We start from the raw sequence: 23,039 nt of genomic DNA on the forward strand, positions 1-23,039 counted from the left end.
GTCTTTGTATTGCTGTACGTCAGATATATGTTGTAGAGGCATTCATTCTAAATAAAAGGCAATTTGTCTCAATGTGCACAAATCCGCACAATCTGCGTAATTTAATTTTTTTTGCAGGTCTTTTCGAGCAAATTTTACCAAGAAAAAAACATTTTTCAGGTTAATTACATATAAATATTAATGTTTCAAATCATTTTACCTTTTTAAAAAGCAAAAGCAAATTTTTTTGCATTAATGTAAGTGCCAAATGGAAGTTATTGGCGAATTTGAAGGCCTGGACCACTTTTATGAATAAAATGAATATGAAAATGACGTTTTTTATTTTATATCAGACTAAGAGCTTAAAAATGAAGACAATGTATTTTTTTTTATTATGTCTATAAAATATATTGTTTGAATTTAAAAAAAAAAATCCACCTTATACACTTAAAAAAAACATTAAAAATACATAAATCGTCAAGCGAGGGCGGAACCACGCCCATTTTGCCAAAAAACATTTCTTATGGAGTCCATAACTATAATAAAAAAAACCGTTTCAAAATATATTACTTAGTTTAAAAGTTATTAATTAATACCATGAAAATGGCAAAATTCCCCATAGTGCGCTGTTCCTGGGATTCTTGTGCACGACCTTCTGCTGTCCTAATTCTTTGAGCTCTATTTCTTGAATTGACTTGTTCTGGCAACTGATGAGCTCTTTCGAAACGTCTGCGTCGTGCCACTCTGCTGCTTACGTTGTTGAGATTCGATCTTTTCGGTGGCATTTTGCTGAAAATATTATCTTACCTTCTTAATGTATTTCAAATGATAATTTAGAGACTCACCACTTATAAACACAAAACAATAATTATGAATGACAAATGACAATAAAAGAAAAGACATTCTGACGAAATGCGATTTATTGAAATAATATATTACAAAATATGTAATACGTGAAGAACCGCTCAACCAATTTGGTGCAAACTCATCAACAAAATAGCCCGAGCAAAGCATAAAGATTTGGTTAAATAAGCACACTAAATTCCATAAGAATCGGTAAAGCCGTTTCGGAGGAGTGCATAAAAAAAGAAGATTCCTCCTTGTTCTGCCGAAACTGCCATGATGTAAAAGATCTTAGCTATCCTATCTCTCAAGTTGAACCAAACTGCATAAGCACACTAAATTTCATGAGAATCGGTAAAACCGTTTCGGGGGAGTGCATAAAAAAATAAGATTCCTCCTTGTCCTGCCGAAACTGCCATGATGTAAAAAATCTTAGCTATGCTATCTATCAAGTTGAACCAAACTGCATAAGCACACTAAATTTCATGAGAATCGGTAAAGCCGTTTCGAAGGAGTGCATAAAAAAGAAGATTCCTCCTTGTCCTGCCGAAACTGCCATGATTAGCTATCCTAACTCTCAAGTTGAACCAAACTGCATAAGCGCACTAAATTTCATGAGAATTGGTAAAGCCGTTTCGGAGGAGTGCATAAAAAAATAAGATTCCTCCTTGTCCTGCCGAAACTGCCATGATGTTAAAGATCTTAGCTATCCTATCTCTCAAGTTGAACCAAACTGCATAAGCACACTAAATTTCATGAGAATCGGTAAAGCCGTTTCGGAGGAGTGCATAAAAAAGAAGATTCCTCCTTGTCCTGCCGAAACTGCCATTCTGACTGAAAAGCGACAGACAGGATGGATTGACATATTAGTTGGTTGTCAAATCTAATGTCAAATATTATGATTGCGTTCAGAAATTTAACTTAAGATTTATAATTTAACGTTTGTGACAAAACTTAAGATTTATCTTTCGATTTCTATATAGTCTTATTAAAAACAAAAGACAGATTAACAACTGAAGTTAGCTAAAATTAATTTTCTCGAAGCTATATGAAGCTGTGAGACTATGCAATTTTGTCGCGTTCGCGATTCACTTTCACTTTTGTTGAGTTTCGGAACGCGATATTAGATCCTCCAACGCGCATGCGAATTTGAACTTTATACAGCGGTAATAAATTACAAATTGACTCTCCATTTTATTTAGAAAACGTTTGTATGGGAAATAGAAAAATACTGTTTTGAGGATTTTCCCGGCAATTATTCGAATTTTTCTCACCTTTTATACCTTCCCTAGACCTCCACGAATAATTCAAGACCAAGATAAGATAAATCCGTTCAGCCATTCTCGAGTTTTAGCGAGACTAACGAACAGCAATTGATTTTTATATATATAGATAATACAATTGACGATATAGTAAATTATTCAACTCAAAAAAGGTTTGATTTTTATTAGGCAATAAAATATTTATAGCTTTGTTATGAGTCTTTAAATACAGGTTATACTTTTCAGGGATTTTTTAATTTGTACAAAAAAATATATAATGAAATCACATGAATTTCTTTAAGTTTCTAGGAACACACTTGGCTTTGCATTATTTCAAAACGTATTTTTCCTTTCGTTTATAATCAAGGTTTAAAGTTCACATTAAATTGTGCTTACTTTGGTGATAAGACCTACTATATATAACTCTTGCCAGCCATTTTCAGACCACAGCCTATTGAAATTACGTATACGCAGCGTTGAATCATCTACAAATCAAAAGCAAACTCAATCTCAAGTCTCGTTTCAATTCCCGACCTTGTTCTTTTACCACAAATTTATGTTAATTACTTATTTTCCCTGAATTGAATATCCGCTTCTGAGCAATTTCGTAGTTTCAATTTTCAAAAGGCTTTGCGCTCTGTCAGTTGACTAATTGTGATATCATCTGCTACTTGCTTGCATCAGTAGTTTTTCATAAATTTAAATTAATTATACGGAGCACATCTTATGGCTGAAATATATTCACTTTTCGCCAAGTCACGCGATTAGGTCTTGCAAGTATTAAAGTGGTGGGCGTTGCGTTCAGCGACAACGCAAACTTGTTGCATTTTTAAATGTTAAATGCATTTTTTCATAAAGTACAGTACAGTAGAGATCACTTGAAAGGGCAGCCGCCGCTAGGTGTTATTTTATATATATTACAAATATTAGAATTAATTTTAATTTAAGCCGTGAAATAAAGCGTATGAATCACCGTCACCGGAACAGATGTAAAATGAGACTTAGGTAGTAATTTAAACTAGAACAATTGAAGGCACAGATTAACTAATTAGTACGACCTTCTTTTCAAGTTTGAAATTTCCAGTTTTATCGGGTTTTCTTTCCCTCAAATTTGATTTCCCCTCAAAGAATTTATAGTTTAGTTTAGCCGCGTGTCAAAACGCTGCCAACTTGCAATTAACACGACGCAAATTTCTTGTTTTTTGGGTCTATCAACTTGTCACTTGGCTGGTTTTACAGCTCCGGTTTAATTCCATTCAGGTTTTCTACTTATCAATATTCAGCGAGCAATTAAAAATATAATATTCCAACTCTCAACTCACCCTCGAAATCGTTTTCTGTAAATTGCTGCGTAAAGTCCTCGCCGCCAGTGCGCGGATCCTTTGGCGCCTCATCGTCACCACTTGAGGAGTTCATGGTCCAGGGTCTGCAAAGGATTAAGAGAAAGCCGAAATTTAATATTTGTTAACGGTTAAATGAGTATTGAGAAAAGGGGTCGAGCAAAAATAGAAAAGGGCAGTCTGATTACAGAGCTCTAATTAAATTTTGTTACAACATTCTTCATTACGCTTTTTATATATTTTCTTATCAGGGCCAAGTGTCTGTGAATGAGTCTCGCAGTTACTTAAATCCAACTCAGTTTTACTGTCTGGCAAATATATATCTCGGACCTCAGCTGTCTATGCAAATGCCTTGTCAATCGCCTAATTGAAATGCGCTTTTGCTATTTCCAACGAAACACACACCAATCCATGTCCGTGCGAATGGACAGACAAATATAACTCATTGATGAGTAAAAAAATCGACATAAATTAAGGCAAGTTATGGGCTTTAATAGGGGAGAACTAATACTCTATCTTAGTTAAAAGGAATTTTTAAATAAAATACTTGAAAAATATAAGGAATATATTAAATAGAAATACAAATTAAAGCCGAAATTAATGACTCAAATATTTAACAATTTTTTAAGTGTTCTCCAATAATTTTCCAAATTTTCCCAAATATTTAAGTTAATTCTATATAATTATAGTTTTTCTTTTTTAAAGAAACAAATTGAGCTATTATTAAATTATAAAATGGTATTCAAAGTGTAAAGGTTTTATGACTTTAATTCATGAAACTTGTTATAAGATATTCCCTAAAATGATGTCCTTACTCAACTACTTCATTTGTTTATAAAATTCCACCAATAAAGAGTTTAACTAAAAGAAAAAGCTGGCAAAACGTCAATGATTTCGCATCGAGTGTCATTACCACAATCATTGTCACAGTTTCAGGGGCAGGGGCAGTGGACAGGGACTGTTGTAGTCATTACGCCCATTCCAAACACTTGTCATGCCCATAGGAAAATATTCACCCACAAGCGTTGAATTTTTAAGCTGCATTTCCCAGTCTGGAAATTATTCGTCTGTTAAAACGTTTCAATTTTCGTTTTCATTTCATGCAAATTATTATTCATTCCAACTGAGAGATGATTTCGGCTTTTATATAAACTTTCGAGAGCTACGGCTCCATACACGTGCTGCTGTTCCCTAATTGCCATATGGATATGCGTATATATTTACGACTATTTGGCCAGCGCTTTTTTGCAAATGAATTCATTAGTTTTTATTGTTATTCTCTGTTTGCAGTTGGATTTAGTTTTCATTACTGCTTTGTAATGGAATTGCTGTTTAATTTGTGCGACGTGTTTTGATAAGGGGTTCGTATCTAAATTATGATCTAATCTGAGGTGTGGTAATCATTTAATTTGTTGTATTTTATGGGATGTATCAGCCTTTTTATTATATTTACAGTACAATTATAATTGCTAATATTTTTTAAGGAGAATTAAATAAAAGAATTGCAATTCTTGGATTTGATAAGATTGTTTGTTTGTTATTTAAGGAAAAACCTTGGCAATGACTAAGCTTGTGACCTCTTATATTTATTTATATTTACATTTACAGGCTCTTAACACTGAAGATTGAATTCTCAAATTTAATTTATATATACATATTTATAATTTATATTTTTTTTTCAAGTTTAGACTCTTATTAGTCATAGTTAATTTATTTGGGCAGGCATTGTAAATAAATCAAAATAATTTATAACCCTTGAAAGCTTAGTTAAGTTTGTTCATGAAAATAAAAATTTATTTAAGCTTTCAAAAGAGCTCAAAATAAATCTCTTACTTTAATTTTTAAGGCAAGCCTCAAATGAATCAATTAAAATAATCACAAATGAATATTTCTATGTTGTCAACTTTATTGTTTACACAAACTGGCTAATTTTAGTTATTTCCAGGATCAGAGACAGCATTGTGGTGGAAAAATTTGCATTGCATAAAGGTTTATTTCTATATAGACTATCATCTTGAGTTGTTGTCATTGCCCGCCGCCTTATCAGCCCGAGAAGTGTTTAATCTCTATGGCGGTGCTTGAAACATATAGACAAGACAAACTGACAGTCGAATGGTCAGACGGACACTCCAGGCTGTCTGCCAAATGCCGGTCTAAACTGGGTCTAGCCAGGGTTTTCTCACTATAAATAATAATACCCCTCCTTTCTCTCTAATCGTTCCACCTGCGTGCCTTTTGATTGCCTTATCAACACCTGAGTCACAACAACAAACATAATTTGGGGCCGATATTAACTTAATAGCCGAAGTTATATACTGTGTCAACAGCCCAGTGAATTCCTAGACAATTTGCACTTGGCTTTGTTTAAATAAACGGTCGTCTGTCGGTGTTAAAGTAAAGAAAGTGCGGGGTGGGTGGGGCCCCCAAGTACCCACGAATCTCGCAGATTCTACGTCTTATCTGGCTAATATTTTCGGGCAGTCTAGCTGTTGTTTTTTCCATAATTTATTTATGGCTATTTTTGAAGTACTCTAGTCAAAGGGTTATAAGATTTACTGAGAGAGATTATTTAAATAATATATGTGGGAAGCAGGGAAACTATTACTGTCCGTCACTTGATTATTTATTTGGCAAAAGTTTTCAGAACTTGTATAATTATTTATATTTTTAATGATCCTTTTTATATTATTTTTCAAACTATTTTCTGTTTTATACAAATATTTGTATTATTTTTAATTTAATATGGCATAGTCCAAATTTACAATTCATTTTCCAAAGGGATTAATTTATTAATTGTTTAATAAACCTTTTCTACATTTAGTTTGTTCTTTTCCAAAAATGTAAGTAATTTTTTTTTTTACAGAAATAATTATTTAATTATAATTAACAATATTCCAAATATTTTATACATTAAACTCTCTTTTACCTCAATTAAAATATAAATTCAATAAACTCTCTTTTAAATTTATATTTTCATTAGTAGGGTATTCAATAATTCTTATACACCCCTCTTCACCAATTTTTTCTCCTGCCCTTGTCCCGTTCAGATAAACCCTGAATAATAACAATTTTCAGAGACATATTTTGTGATAAGCCTGGCTGAAAAGTACGACTTAAACTTTGGACCCCGATAACTCCTGAGCTGTTTTTTCCTTTGACACTTTTTCAGCGATCCGACGTTCATGAATCACTCTGTATGTATGACGGCTACTTACAATTCTATGTACTCATTATTTTTGGCCATCACCTTATCGCCGAGAATAGCGATCGGAAAGAACGGGGAGCTTTACTTTTTTCCCTCTGTTTGTGCCGAAAATTCACACACGCACCTCACGATTATCAACCGAAAAGCGAAAAAGTGAACGTTGTATTGTTCCGTTTTATTATTTGATTCTAAACTGTTCGGATCTCGGATATGATAGAGTTATTTTTTTGGTTTTTTCCGTATTTTTTATTTGTCTTTTCAATATTTATTCGACGCGGCCCGACGACTCGACTGCGAGCCCCGGCGATTGCAGACTAACTAAACTCTGACGATCTTCAAACTGAAGCAGCTGCGCTCGCTTAACCCTCTGCTGCCGATTCTGCCGGCGTCGCTGTCGGCGTTAATCGCTAGCGAAAGGCACTGAGAGAAATTCAAAGTAACTTAATCTTATTTAAAAGAAAATTTATATAGTTTTTTTACAGAATTGTAAATAATATAGATTATTCAAATGATAAAATAATATTTTTAATTTTAAAGAGATATATTTAACCGTAATAAATTAATAGTGTGTATATTTTATGACAAAAATATTCTTTCAATGTATTAAAAACTAATTAAATATTCTCAATATAAAATAAAATATTTTTGTTTAGAAATTTTTATTATAAATTTCGAATTTATATTCACTTTAAATTATTTAATTTTTTCTCTGTACTCCTAATGTTAGAAAAAACAAATTCTAGAGAGCCTTAACCGAGAGCGGCAACTTTACAAAATGTGTTTTTAAATGCCAATTTTTGCCTACTTAACTTATCGATAGCTTTGCCTCTAAATGGGCTTCCTTATCGCCGGGTTCTGTTATCAAAAAGGAAAAAAAAAACACTGTTTACCTAACCGAAAGTGCATTTTAATGGTTCATTACAAGATCGGGGCGATAGCAAGCTATATATTTATATAGACAAATCCGGTTAGAAGCACTCGATGCCAAAGTCATATATTCGTTAGTGGCGTTGTGACGGGCATTTAACTGGCATTAAGTCAAATCAAACAAGTGTTCTCTTTGCCACTTTTGGTTAATCATATTTTGCTGGCTTTTTGATCTTTTTATTTTCGACTTTTGGCGGTGTGCCTGGACTATTGTTTTGTTGACTAATGAATATCCACAAACATTTTTTTTATCAAAACACATTCCGACCTGTGCTTGTGTGCGTTTGATATAGATATGTGTGTAGTTTATTATGATATGTATATTTTTTTATGCTTTGTCTACGCTTTTCTCGATGACGAAAATAAACAACAACAGAAATATTTGGTGAGGGAGCCCTTGAAAAATGAATGTAGGGCACTGGATGTCAAACAAAACAAAACAATATTTTGTATATTGTGGTCAAAAAGTAGGAAGTGGTAGAATTTATTTGAAAGGCAGTGGGCCATTTGTCTCTGGTTATTGTTTTTAAGAAGTGGAATGATTGGTAGAACTGGAATATGATTTTTGGTGTTAAAATGGAGTGTATAAATAATAAGATAAATGTATTTCCAGACTAGTTCATTTATCTATTTTAAAAGGGTTTTTAATAGAATTTTTTATTTATTTTTTACAGTTTACAAGTAAAATATCTAGAGATTATTTAAATTTGTTTGACTTGGAAATGCCTTCTTAAAATTAATTAATTTATGTATTAAATAAAAAAGGAAGCTCTTAATAAATCCCGTTTATTTTTTTATTAACATATAAACTCTCAATTGTCTACACATAAAATTGTTTCGATAAACCATATATTTTATAGCGTAATTAAAAAAGGTTTCATATAAATTATAAGAAGTTTATTCTCTTTTATTATTATTACTATTCTAATCAAAGTCCAACTATCTAAAAATTTGTTTATTTAAGTACGTTTTGATGGGTTAAATTCCCTGAAATAAGTTGCATTTATTTCAGTTCACATTTTCGTAGAAATTCACCTGCTTTCCAAGAGCGACTTTAAACGTTTTTGGCCTCAAAATGTTTGTGGCGCCTTTGAAGACGCCTCCCACTCCGCAGACTCATTAAATTCACAATTATTTATTCAAATTTATGCAGTGGCCGAGCAAACCAAACTGTTGTTTTCAGCAAAATACAAAATCAAAACAAAACGCGGCAAAAACACTTCAACTAAAAAGACTTTTGCGTGTCTGTAAAACTAGAAATTATTTTAATTCGGTTTGCAAGTGACTTGTTGTGGATGCTAATGTTTCTGATGCTGCTGTTGATGTTGGTGTTGGCCAGGCTTATTGGTAGTGGAAATGTGGTAACAACAGCGACTGCAAGGCGAATCGTACCGGTTAGAACCGGTAAGAGGCAATCGGTACAGGTTCAGGTTTCGCAGTGACACTGGGAGCGAGATGTTTGTTATTCCGTGATAAAGGGGAATTTCTTTGATTTAATATTCTCTTTTCCTAAATTTGTTATAATCTCCTGTGCTGTGATTCAGTAGGTGGCATCGGGATACATCCGAAATAATTATTTGTCTGTTTTTTATTTTGACTGTTTGTTAAGATCCGAAAGCGAATTCCGCTGAATCGAGTTGACGCAAACTGAGTCTGGCCGATTCGATTCGGATTTCATTGTTAATAAATCTATTTTCCTTTCTTAACCAAAATTAATAACAATTAGCACGATAATATCCACCAGCCCAACTCTGAATGAATCGAGAGATGATTTGAGGCCAAGCGGGTTTTAGGTAGGTTCCATTGACAAGGCCAAGAATTCTGGTGAAATCACGATTTCTTTCGATCTCCTGCCACCAATTTTGACGTCAATTTCGCTGACACGTTTTCCATTTAATCTTGTTTTTTAGCCAGAGACTGCACTTGAAAAACAAAAACCGAATTAATCATCGTCAAAAGGAACGTCATGGGCAAGATTTGGTCTTATTTTTCAGGGTCCGTTGTTATCGCCAACCCACTTGAGCCGCCCTGACAACTAAATTGTTTAATAAACGTAACTCTTGTTGATAAATTTTGATTCTTATCGACGACGAACGAGGGTTTGCAGCCAGTCAAAGCGTCACTTTAGCCACTCGAGTGCCCACTCCACTTTATTTTCGGTTTCCTTTTTAATTGGCAAAAAGATAAGGCATATTCCTGGTCTAGATTCGTGTCACCTATATTAATATACGGCCCGAGTCTTATTTACTTGATGGCTTTATGATCACACGAATTTTGTTTGACACTCTACCGCCAAGATTTTTATTATGATCACTCAAATGTGAGCTTAAATATGTATTAATCACAAGGCTTTTCTTTGGAAATAAGTGCGACTTTAATGCCTCGAGCTTGTATATTTTTGTGGCACATTGTTTGCTTTCTTCGTTAGCCAAGTTTATAGGGGGGTTCTTGATATTTTTTATGATTTTTGAATTGCCAAAAGTTAAATAAATGTGAAATACAGCATTCACGATGAGTTGGGCAATGTTTATGGTTAAAAAGTCAGTTGATTTTGGCCATAAAAATTAATAATAATAATTAATGATACTTCTGCTTAATAGTGTTGAACTAGGGATATTACAAATTGAACACTTTCTTCTTAAATGTTTACATTTTAATTATTTAAAGTTTGCATATCAATTATTTCCATTTCCTTTTCATTATTTTCTTGTTAAAAAGAAGCCCCACAAATTGTTCTTTTGGTTTTGCAACATTTGTATGAATTCCACAAAGTGTTTAGCTTGAATATTTTATTTATTCCTAACCAAGATTACCGCTTAATCTTAGCCTAAGCTTTTTTGTTGGCATTTTCATGTTATGCCACAAAATCTTTACCCTTTTTTATCCCCTTTTTTGACCCACACCCTCTTTTGACCTTCGATGAGCTCACCCCGGAAGGATAGCAAACAAAAATCAAGGTCAGTCGAGTTATAAATTCCTTAAGGCTAAAATATTTCACAGTTCACACATGACTCTAGGAAGAGTAGCCTCCTATCTCTGGCAGTGTCATGGCTGCTTTTAGTGTCGTATCTTGTTTTACTACCCGTCCAATTAGAGCCAAGAATAGGGTTCTTGGATGGCCATGAGTCGTGTGAAAATGCTTTGGCTTTGGCTTTGGCTGATGTCTGATGTCATTCTGGCAATTTGATTCCGTTTTTATTGTCTTCCAGGGTCAAGTTTTGAAAAAAAAAGGGAAGGGAGCTGGCTGCAAAGTGACATAAAGCTGTCAGCTATATGCACTGGGAATAAAATTGTATTTAATATTTTCTGTTAAATATTATTTTATAAAATTGTAGTGAAATAAATCCAGAGAAGTGTGAAAACCCAAGCTCTGTTTGGAATGTATAACATTTTTCTTTGTCAAATTCAAGCTGTGATGTTTGCCAAAGAAATTTGCAATTAGTTGCTGCAAAATGTTAAATGCTGCAAAAAGGTGTAACATACAGCGGGGGATAGGGGGCCGGGGCTCAGGTGCGATTTGGGACTCGGGGCAACACGGCGTGTGCCGTTTTGAGAGACATCCGCTGCACGCGGAAGTGACACACATTACAGGGGGCGGAGTTGGTTACGGCAAAAGGGTTCAAATGCCACACATGGGGGGCTGGGAAAATGGGATCAATGTCCCCCAATGAAGCGAGAATGAGGCAAGCAAAACAGAGAATCCCCGAGCGGGAAATGCAAGAGAGCCAGCGAGAGAGTCTCAGTTGCAACTCCCTTGATTCTCTCTTCCAGATACTCCTACTCTTTGTTGTTTGTTGTGTGTATATTGTTTGCTTATCGAACGCCTCCCATGCTTATCACAACAGACAAGGAAAATACACAAGTACAACACAAAGACCCTGGGAGGGGAGTATCTACTAGATACAATACCCCCACTCCGGCTGCTTGGCCATTCCATCCCCCTCTGTTATCCCCAGACCGTGCACTTGACATGTTGTTGACCCAGTCTCTGGAAAATTCAGACAAGAAATCATCTAGCAACCGCAACAAACAAAGTAGAAAGTATCTATATCTGGCAGATATAAAGTATTGTCAGTCGTTGACCTGTGACGAAAAGATATTACTCATTTGCTTTGAAACAGTAAGTGTTTTAATTATAATTTAACAAGAACTACGTACTAAAATATAAAGAAGAAACCGCTTTGAAAAACTGTTAATATTATCCAACAGATACTTTTGTATCTTTTATACTTAGATAAGAAATTGATACCACAGACATTATCAACAAACCGCAGAAATCTAATATAAACTAAATATCTTGTGGATAAAAATATCTTTAGATTTATCAGTTTAAATATTTTTACCCCAGACTAAATCCCTATAAATCTTTCTAGGCACTGTGCCTAAGTAAACAGCTCGATTTAGATAGTAGATTCTATCTATAGCTTTAAGATGTGCGTGCGTTGAGATTATATTGAAATGGAAATTGCTGGCGGAATGGAAATGAGATGAGGCAGTCCCCGTTCTCCATTGTCACTTAATTGGGGGCAGTAATACTGTCTTTAAGTTGATTTTCCTAGCGATTACAATCTTTACAGATCTTTATTATGACTTGTATTGTCATTTTATTTGTGACATCTTCATTGGGGGGCTTCAATTGCATTGTATGAGGTTCATAAATAACCACTAGGAAGTTTTTCCTTTAAAAAAGTGAATTTAAAATGAATCATTTAAATTGAATACCTTTAAAATATTATAATTTGACTCCTTTAGTTGTTTAAAATAATCTCTAAACCAAATTAATTTCAAGACATTTTTAATTAGCTTTAGTTTCACCCAGTGCCGCCTAGCAACCGCCAACAAAGGCTCTTTGTTTCCTTTGATCCCTACTCCTTGTTTCTATCACACATACGCCCTGTTGGCTGCCGCCAACCCCTTAGGAATATTCAATTTCCCTTGTTTCGGGTAATGGCGGCAGATTATTCAGAAACAGGATGCGCCGCCCAGTTTTATTTCTCCATTTACCTGCTGCCATCGGTGGCTATCACTCTAGGCAATCGGCCATGTCCATGGATGTGTTTTAGCTGCGCCTGCTGAGGCATCCTTGATCCCTGCCTCGCTTTTCACCGGAAACTATAGTACTCCCGAAAATCCCGTTAAGGTTCTTTGTTTTTGTAATGGAAAAACAAAGACACATTTAAATGGCACAGCACGAAAAGGGTTAATGACACCGAAAGTCGCAGCAGGAAACTGAAACTGATGAGGGATTTACACGATTTAACGATTTGTTTGCGCGAAATTAATCTGAATATATTTTGTTACTGGGCAGCACTGTCGCTTGATATGTATAGATTTTCAGGAATGTATTTTGGGTGTATTGAAATTTTTCTGAAATATTTTTCCCGGATTTATTCAGATATCCGCTGCCGTTTGAGTCGCGCGGCAGACTAATCCGGCCGGCTGGCTCTGGAGAAGTTGAGAGCTCTGAGCTTCGAGGTTTTTCCGCTGCATCCTCTTCGGCATTTCCACTCTCTCTCTCGATTTTCCTCTCTTTTCGCTGCACTTTGTTTTCCCTCTAAAGAGTGCAACTGGCTCTCTTCATTCGCTCTTTCCCCGACGGCTGTTTAACACGTTTGCATTTGCGGCTTTCGCCGTTATTATTCCATTATGGGCACGTTGCATATTTGATGATGGCGGGCTAAGACTGAAAGCCTGAATGCTGCGGTGGGGCGGAAAATTGGGGGCGGCATCTGTGGGCATGTCAATTTAATTCTGTGGAAATTCGCTTGCGACGCACTGAATCAAGTTAATGTGTGAAGGTCTTCCGGTAGCAGCCAGCCGGTAAAGGGAAGCTGGTATTTTATTCTTGGTTTTTGCCAGAATGCAATTCAATTAATTCTGAACGATGCAGGTCCTTCCCGGAATGGCTGTTTGACATTGAATTCAATTACCCTAATGCCAGCATCGATTTACTGGGAATTTTTTGAGATACAAAAAAGGTGAGCAGGGGTGAAAAGAAACACCTATTCATGGTTTGCGATGGATTTTAAGTAGATTTTATAAAAGGTTTTAGAGTAAGTCGGAAAAAAATATGTTTTTTGACTTAATACAATGTTATACCTTCAGTTTTTCTTTAATTTTAAATATTTTAACTAATTTTAAATAATTCAATAATTTATAAATTAATTTTGGTTCCTGTTTATATTAGTTTAATAATTTATACTGAAGGCTATCCTTTCAAATTAATATTTCTAATTGCAGCATTTAAAGTACATATTATTTATAATATTTAAAATATATTATTACCTTAAGCACTTGAAGTAAATTACTTATTTAGTGACAAAAAATGCCTGTTTAAGACATTAACTTAAATGAAATTGCTGTCATTTTGTGTCGAGACCAAAGTTTATTACTTTGTAAATTAACTCTGACAATGACTTATTTCTGTGAGTTGATTTAAAATCAAGAAATTAAAATCTTTCTTAATGGGCATACATTTTTTATTATTATTATGTATTTTTTTTTGTGGGATACAAAAGTAATTTGTAGCATTGGGTAACCTATTTTTTTCAGGCCATCACGAATTTATGAAGCGTTTTAAAGGGCTTTTCCCTTCACCCACATATTAAACCTTTGGCCTTTTACCGGACTTTTATTGTGCGTTGGATTTTTCAATTTTCCCATCCCTTACAATTTATTTTTCATATTTAAATTAGATCCCATTTCAAAGGAAATTCTCCCGCGCCCAGCTGATGTAGAAAAATGTTGAAAACTGTTTTGTAACCGACCACGTGCATTCTACTTATGGTAGGAAAATGGCATTAAATAGGGAAAATAGTTGAGGAAAATGGGGACGAAGGCATAGGAAGAGGAGGCTTGTGTCAAGTGTAAATGAAAATTTCAATTTTCGCTGTGTAGGCAAAAATCTGCGAACGAAAGCAAAATGTTGTTGTTGCTGCTATTGATTTTTTGTTTTCCCCGCTTATGTGGTTAAATAGTGTCACATGAGGAGGGATGGTTTCGAAGGGGAAGGGGTCTGAAGGCAGGGGCGGAGAGCCCCCTTCGTGTGTTTGGCATTCTGTGGTTTGTAAGGTCGCGTTGCAAAATGGATGACAACAGACAGTCGAGGACTTTGGGTATTTTTATATTATATTTTATATTTTTAAAACCCTTTTATCGTATCCTATTAAAATAACTTTTTTTTTGTAAAAAAGATTTACTTCGCATAGTAAGAGTTTCCTTTAAGTTTCTAGTTGTCTAGCCTTCACTGTTTTTGCTTACAAGACACCCACTTTACACTCATGCAGAAACGCACCTCTTGTAAAAGTTCTCGAGCAACGCTGAGCTATTAAAACAGACACCTTCTAAAAATAGCCAAGGACTGAGATAGTTCCTTGCCTGGCAGGCAGGATATCTTCCTATTGATGTATGCTTTTCATTGCCCTTTCCAATACTGATGTACACATGTGCCATTCGCCCCGAAACTCAATCCGTTGAAACTGTACATATTGAATGATTGAATTTTTATTCAACATTTTGATTGAGTTTCAATTGACAGACACAGGTTCCCGAAAGAAGAAATGCAAATATAATTTAGCTCGCCAAGCTTGGAAATTCTCAGTGACATTCGACAATTCAATTGAACCTTATTTACATATTGTGAGGAGTCGTTCGACTTCCCACAAATACTGGCGGCCAACTACAACGGCAACCGCGCCAGCCGCCGACAGCAACAACAGCATCAGCAGCCAACAACAACAGCAGAGGCAACGTCAGCCGAAGAATATCAACAGCGCCAGCAGCGAATATCAACAGCGTCAGCAGCGAACAACAACAGCGTCAGCAGCGCCCAAAAACAACAACAACGGCGGTCAGGAGCCGGCAGCGACAACAACAATAGCCGACGGCAATAACCACTGCCGCCAACACTCATGGAGAGCCGCCGCAGCCAGCAGCGAAATCAAAAACAAACCGGCAAACGCCCAAATTATTCTCGCTTTGTAAACTAAGTTTTTGGAAATAATTTCGTATAATACTTTAATCACTTCGCCCTTTGTAAACATAAGCTTTGTATATAATCATTCTCTATTGTTTTTGTAAAATAAGCTCTGTATAGTTAAGCAGCCAAGTTTCGCACTATAATCATCTTCTAGTTGTACAGAATTTAAGCGTAGGCAAGAATTAGTAGTTATCTTTGGTTCCCCGTTCTCACATCTCTAGATCCCGCACACACACACACACACACACCTACACTCGGAGAGCAGAGAGAGTTATTCACCACGAACAAGTGGCCACGGAGTTAGCGCCGTACGAGAGCAACGGAGAGCGAGTATACGATCGAGCGCAAAGCAACCCCCGAAAATTGGCACGCGCCCACGGGAGAGAGCGAGAGGGAAGCTGATGCACCGAAATGCAAGAGCAATGGAAAATTACCAGCGCGGCCGAAAATTTGGCAAAGCCGCGTGTCTGGACTTTACTTTTGCGGAGGCGACGAAAACGTATAGACGTGCGAGCGGTCGACGGAGTTTCAACGTAACCACAACGGGAGTTTCTACGCGACGGAGTTTCTGCGGCCAACGAGGACAATGTTATAACCCGAGACCAGCCAGGAGGTGGTGCTCGAAGTGACCAGGGATAGTGACGGCAGCCAGTGGAGTTGCGGAGAATTTGGGTGGCCAAGGAGGCACCTTTTTGGAAGCGGACGGAGGCGAGGACGTGGCGGGAGCAGCAGCCACCGGCACGTGTGTGTGTGCGGAAAACGGAGACGGGTGAGTGTATAGGGAGGATCGCATTTTGGCCAGCGGGTACACGTGTGAATAGAAATTTCTCGATGGCCGAGATGCGGTTTTCGCTAGAGTAGGCTAGGAAATAATGATCCCAAAAATCTAACCAAAAATCCCTGCAAACTTTATTAAATAAAAACCAACGAAGGCGAAAAGAAAATTCTGGAAACAACACCACTTGATTAAATAAAAGAGACAATGAAAACTGAAATTAATTAAAATAAACTCGTACGTATTTACATTTCGGTTCTTGCGGGGAATGGCTGAGTTTCGCCCACACTGGGAGAAATTTTACTCCAAACTTTAATAATAAAATTTTAAGAAAATTCTATTTAAATATATTTTTGCTCTCGCGGAAAATCTAATCACTGACCGCCACTTTCGAGAGGCCGTACGCTGCCCACACTGGAAAATAACATGCAGAGAAATTTAACATGAGGAAAATTTAAATAAATTCAAGAAGAGCTCTCGTAAATAAAATCTTCGGCTCAGATCGAGTCCAGCTCGCAGGGAACGACCCAAGATCTTGCTGGCCATGACTCACGTAGAATATTTTCCCAAAAATGCCTAGATTTTAGGCCATAAACTCTGCCCTAGGAAACAGTGGTCCCCAAAATCGACCCCTCTCTCGGTCTCCTTCTAGCGATTGCTATGGGCCCGACCCAAAACGCGCTCCGACGATTATTTCGCTTTATTGCAAAGGCCGGACAAGTCATTTCTCTGGCTTCGTATCCCGGTAACTGACAGCCACCATCTCACGTCAGTTTACCGCGCGTCAAAACACTTTGTCCCACATCTTTACAAATTTTTCTGTTAAAGAGGACCTTGGACGTGACTGAGGCTTACCCCAGCCGTCGAACTTCCTTACAGAATGGCGCCCGAGCAGGGACTGGGGTTTACGAACTTTAGACGTCGAAAATATGGCCTAAAGACCCATTCGGATACGTCAAGTTTGAAAAATTTTCGGTTCCGCCACTTAGAGAAAATTTTCTAAGTCGGAACGTATGGAGAGTCGGATGTCGAGGGACACCAAAAATTTCTAGGGCAGAAAACTACGTGAATATATATATATATCGACAAGAATATATACCGGGCATTTTATATAACCTCAAAATCGGGAAAAAAAAAAAAAAACTTAAAATTTTTTTTTTCTCAAAGCACATGGCAAAAATCGGGAGAACTTAACCAAAAAGTATACCCACTCTCAGAAACTCGTGGCACACGCAGCGAAAATTTTTATACCCCCAGCCGTGAAAAGATCATAACCTAAAACGAGAGGTTATTTGATCACGTGACCAGAAACACACGTGAGCCAAGAAATAGAATCGAGCAAAGAAAGCAAAGAGGGAAGGAAAAAAAAAAAAAAAGGAGAGAGAGAGCGAGAGCGAAAAGCCCTCTAGGTAGCCAAGTCAGGTCGCGAGAATTTCGAAAGCACGAGGCAGGGAAAAGCTAACACAAATTTCCCACAGCGCAGCCATTTTGTTTTCACCCTTCACTCTCATCGTCGTCTCCCTCACACCAGCAGCCATCGAGTACAGTCAACGGGATCCCATCGTGGTCTCTTCTCTTGTCAACCGTCGTCGAATCTACACGCACAGTCGCAGTTTTTTTCAACGGAAATAAAAGCCATCGTCGTACAAATGTTACTAAGTCGCGATCACCGTCGAATAAAATTTAAATCATCGTGGAATAAAACTTTGCAGCATCGTCGAATTAAATTTACATCGCCGTCGCCTAATCTGACTCATCGTCGTGGAAATTCTACAAGCTTGCATCGTCGTCGAATAAATTTAATCCCCGTCGAGGAGAGCAGCAAAATTAAATCGCCGTTGTACACGGAATTCGAGTTTAACCTAGTTACACGTGGGCAGTTAGCCATTTTTTTATGTGTGGCAAATAAAATCCAATATTTCACTGAAGTTTAATCAAACTCAAACGTCGCTTGACCCTCGTCCGAATTATTTCTCTCGACCTATCGAAATTTTTCTTGTCGTTTGCCATTTGACTAATTATTTCACAGCAATATGGGCGCGCGCTGGATTTCGTATCTGCGGAAGCGGGAACTGGAGGCGATTTTGAAGGAGTTTTCCTTGGAAGCAACCGGAACAGTCGAGGAAATGAGGAGCCGGCTGGCCGCATTTAATAATCGGGACGATCATGTACTGGAGATAGCCGAACAACTGCAGGAATGCGAGGCGGAAATCACAGCCGCATTAACTGAGAGTAACCAACGTACACCGAGTCTGAATCCACACCCACCGGGTCCCACGCAGCTTCAGATGTCAACACAGGAAGGCAGAGGTGCCACTGCAGTCGGAGACATGGAGACCAACCCGGTCAGACGGGACGTTTTTCCCAAGAAATCCGAGATGTCAGCAGCCACGCTCGCAGAGAAACTGAGGAATTGGGGAATTACTTTCGATGGGACCACGGACCCCATTACCTTTATCCAGCACTTCGAGGAACGAGCCACCGCATATGAAGTCGACGTGGAGAAGATGCCACAGGCCATCCCTGGTCTTTTGACGGACACAGCGGAGCACTGGTTTCGGACGAGCCAGCTACTAGGAAAATCGTGGACGAACTTCAAGAAGGCGTTTCTTGACTTCTTCCTGCCGCCCAGGTATTTTCAGAGACTCGACGATGAGATCCGCAACCGATACCAACGACGAGGAGAGCCATTTAAGCAGTACCTGGTAAACATTCGACTCATGATGCACAGAGCAGGATACAACGCGGAACAGGAGTTGGAACGAATCTACGAAAATCTTCAACCGGAATACCAGCTGTTTACAAGGAGACACGAGTTCACGACTTTGGAGCAACTTACCGCCTTAGTGGGTAAACTATGAAGACACCCGCGACCGAGCCACAGGAAACCATGCAAGAATGTTGGCCGAACTACCGCCACCACCAAGAAGAGATGACCACGAGACCCCAGCGTATGCAGGAGCACCATCAACGAGCTACCAAAATGTCACGCGACCAGTCAGACGACCACCTACGCTCGCCGCAGTTCCACAACTAGGTCCTCGAGTGGGAAACATATCGATGGTGCCGCATTGTAGATTTGCTTGCAGGAATTGTGCCCAGGAAGGACACCGTTCATACACATGTCGCAATCCCAGAGTTCTCTTCTGCTGGGATTGTGGTCGCAGAGGAATACGCACTTACGAGTGCTGCCGTGTTTTACAGGTTCTCTCTTCTCTTTCAGTACCCAGCCCCACCTATAACTTAGCTACGCCGTCGGTTTTGACAAACGCGTTCACTCCGAAAACAGCAGACCCCATCGAAGCCGTAGAATCCACACCAGCCAGCAACGAGCCAGATCACGAGACGCAAGATACCCAGACCAGCAGTATGTTAGGGCCGCGAGACGACAATGCCGCGCGAAACAATCCGTTTCGACGAAATCAAGCTTCTGCTTCAACAGAACCAGTAGCGGAAGGGCGAGCGACTTCCCCAGCCAGAGCAGAGTGTACACCTGACGCTGGAGGAATCCTAGCCGCACTTAAGGAGACCACGGAGCAGGAAGACCGCACCAAGGCGGCACCAGGAAGCACAGAGACCCGTAGCAGAGAAGCATCAGCAGCAGAGAGCCTGTACCGTGACAGGAGAAGAATCCAGGAAATACCCGCACCCAGGCGGAAGCATCAGAGGAACGTCATCGAGGGGCCCGCACCCCGGCGGCATAGCAGCAGGAGCCCGCACACGGCGGCACATCAGCGAGAACCCCGCTCAAGGCGGCATCAGCATCAGGAGTTCGCACACGGCGGACACATCATCGAGAAGACCGCACACGGCGGCCACATCAGCGAGAAGCCCCGCACCAAGGCGGAAATAGCAGAGCAACCGCGGCAGCAGAGAAGCAGAGCATCATTACCCAGGGATACCCGCATCAAGACGGAAACAACGGAGAAGCATTCAAGGATACCCGCAGACGGCGGAAGCACACACGGAGAACAGCAGCGCAGCAGCAGCTTCAGAAGTCCGTACGAAGACTGCACGACAGCAACAAACTTGCTCAAAGATAAGCCGACGAGCGACGCTCGATCTGGCCAAGACAAGAGCCAACCAGGAACACTGCGACAGGAGCCAATGCTTGAGTCAGTGGGGGCCACTTGCTGGAGGGTGCGCCTTCCCAACGTTCCCACTCCCCTAAGGGGGAAACTCAACGCTCCCAGTACCAGCATTAGCATTTCCCCCTCACTAATAACTAACCCCCAACTAAAACCACTAGTTAGTCATATTAGTAAACCTAAAAGGCTAATGAAACTTTGTTTCCCTACAGCGCGTCATACGCAAGCCGTCGATTTGACACGGACCAGCCAGCCCGCTCGACGCAAGAAAGCTCGTCTCAGGCCTGGGCCAAGAGGCCATACACGCCTGGACAGCAGCGGTGGTGCCAAGCCTGTTACCATCCGCTCCCCGTCGAGTGACCCTTGGAGACGTGACCGCGAGCCCCGAGAGAGAGGGTGCCAGCGTTGGCCACGGCCGCCACCACAAGCAACGACGACGATGATCTGGCCACCGTCATCCCGGGAAATTCTTCCCCGGGCAAGGAGAAGGAGACGCCAGCACTGGCCGCGGCCATCACATCCGCCGCGCCCACATCACCACGGAGAACGAGATCTCCATTTTTTCGCGCCCCCGAAGAAAGAGGGGGATGTGAGGAGTCGTTCGACTTCCCACAAATACTGGCGGCCAACTACAACGGCAACCGCGCCAGCCGCCGACAGCAACAACAGCATCAGCAGCCAACAACAACAGCAGAGGCAACGTCAGCCGAAGAATATCAACAGCGCCAGCAGCGAATATCAACAGCGTCAGCAGCGAACAACAACAGCGTCAGCAGCGCCCAAAAACAACAACAACGGCGGTCAGGAGCCGGCAGCGACAACAACAATAGCCGACGGCAATAACCACTGCCGCCAACACTCATGGAGAGCCGCCGCAGCCAGCAGCGAAATCAAAAACAAACCGGCAAACGCCCAAATTATTCTCGCTTTGTAAACTAAGTTTTTGGAAATAATTTCGTATAATACTTTAATCACTTCGCCCTTTGTAAACATAAGCTTTGTATATAATCATTCTCTATTGTTTTTGTAAAATAAGCTCTGTATAGTTAAGCAGCCAAGTTTCGCACTATAATCATCTTCTAGTTGTACAGAATTTAAGCGTAGGCAAGAATTAGTAGTTATCTTTGGTTCCCCGTTCTCACATCTCTAGATCCCGCACACACACACACACACACACCTACACTCGGAGAGCAGAGAGAGTTATTCACCACGAACAAGTGGCCACGGAGTTAGCGCCGTACGAGAGCAACGGAGAGCGAGTATACGATCGAGCGCAAAGCAACCCCCGAAAATTGGCACGCGCCCACGGGAGAGAGCGAGAGGGAAGCTGATGCACCGAAATGCAAGAGCAATGGAAAATTACCAGCGCGGCCGAAAATTTGGCAAAGCCGCGTGTCTGGACTTTACTTTTGCGGAGGCGACGAAAACGTATAGACGTGCGAGCGGTCGACGGAGTTTCAACGTAACCACAACGGGAGTTTCTACGCGACGGAGTTTCTGCGGCCAACGAGGACAATGTTATAACCCGAGACCAGCCAGGAGGTGGTGCTCGAAGTGACCAGGGATAGTGACGGCAGCCAGTGGAGTTGCGGAGAATTTGGGTGGCCAAGGAGGCACCTTTTTGGAAGCGGACGGAGGCGAGGACGTGGCGGGAGCAGCAGCCACCGGCACGTGTGTGTGTGCGGAAAACGGAGACGGGTGAGTGTATAGGGAGGATCGCATTTTGGCCAGCGGGTACACGTGTGAATAGAAATTTCTCGATGGCCGAGATGCGGTTTTCGCTAGAGTAGGCTAGGAAATAATGATCCCAAAAATCTAACCAAAAATCCCTGCAAACTTTATTAAATAAAAACCAACGAAGGCGAAAAGAAAATTCTGGAAACAACACCACTTGATTAAATAAAAGAGACAATGAAAACTGAAATTAATTAAAATAAACTCGTACGTATTTACATTTCGGTTCTTGCGGGGAATGGCTGAGTTTCGCCCACACTGGGAGAAATTTTACTCCAAACTTTAATAATAAAATTTTAAGAAAATTCTATTTAAATATATTTTTGCTCTCGCGGAAAATCTAATCACTGACCGCCACTTTCGAGAGGCCGTACGCTGCCCACACTGGAAAATAACATGCAGAGAAATTTAACATGAGGAAAATTTAAATAAATTCAAGAAGAGCTCTCGTAAATAAAATCTTCGGCTCAGATCGAGTCCAGCTCGCAGGGAACGACCCAAGATCTTGCTGGCCATGACTCACGTAGAATATTTTCCCAAAAATGCCTAGATTTTAGGCCATAAACTCTGCCCTAGGAAACAGTGGTCCCCAAAATCGACCCCTCTCTCGGTCTCCTTCTAGCGATTGCTATGGGCCCGACCCAAAACGCGCTCCGACGATTATTTCGCTTTATTGCAAAGGCCGGACAAGTCATTTCTCTGGCTTCGTATCCCGGTAACTGACAGCCACCATCTCACGTCAGTTTACCGCGCGTCAAAACACTTTGTCCCACATCTTTACAAATTTTTCTGTTAAAGAGGACCTTGGACGTGACTGAGGCTTACCCCAGCCGTCGAACTTCCTTACAATATTCATAACGGTAGGCAAACAAATGTAAATATGCGTCGACATATGGCAGAAAAAGAAG

General features: G+C 39.7%; 2 protein-coding genes across 17 annotated transcripts in view; one reads left to right on the plus strand and one right to left on the minus strand.

The window, feature by feature from the left end:
- Positions 1–23,039, minus strand: part of Ndae1 (Na[+]-driven anion exchanger 1) — a 38,050-nt gene that overhangs the window by 12,605 nt on the left and 2,406 nt on the right. For 7 of the 16 annotated variants that reach the window (XM_041775894.2, XM_017164149.3, XM_017164145.3 and 4 more), the window contains exons 1-2: positions 6,640–6,934; positions 3,407–3,510 (exon numbers count right to left, since the gene is read on the minus strand). In XM_041775894.2, coding sequence (XP_041631828.1) covers positions 3,407–3,510; positions 6,640–6,668 — 133 coding nt within the window. In that variant the 5' untranslated portion in view covers positions 6,669–6,934. Of the gene's footprint in view, positions 1–3,406; positions 3,511–6,639; positions 6,935–12,560; positions 12,830–23,039 lie in introns of those variants that run through there. The other 9 variants (XM_017164142.3, XM_070287122.1, XM_017164144.3 and 6 more) reach the window with 8 other exon arrangements.
- Positions 19,208–23,039, plus strand: part of LOC138928913 (serine/arginine repetitive matrix protein 1-like) — a 50,103-nt gene continuing 46,271 nt past the window's right edge. Inside the window, exon 1 of the mRNA XM_070287221.1 lies at positions 19,208–22,095. Coding sequence (XP_070143322.1) covers positions 19,208–21,331 — 2,124 coding nt within the window. The 3' untranslated portion in view covers positions 21,332–22,095. The remainder of the gene's footprint in view (positions 22,096–23,039) is intronic.

The sequence above is a fragment of the Drosophila kikkawai genome, chromosome 2L, assembly GCF_030179895.1.
Source record: "Drosophila kikkawai strain 14028-0561.14 chromosome 2L, DkikHiC1v2, whole genome shotgun sequence".
Lineage (NCBI taxonomy): Eukaryota > Metazoa > Arthropoda > Insecta > Diptera > Drosophilidae > Drosophila > Drosophila kikkawai.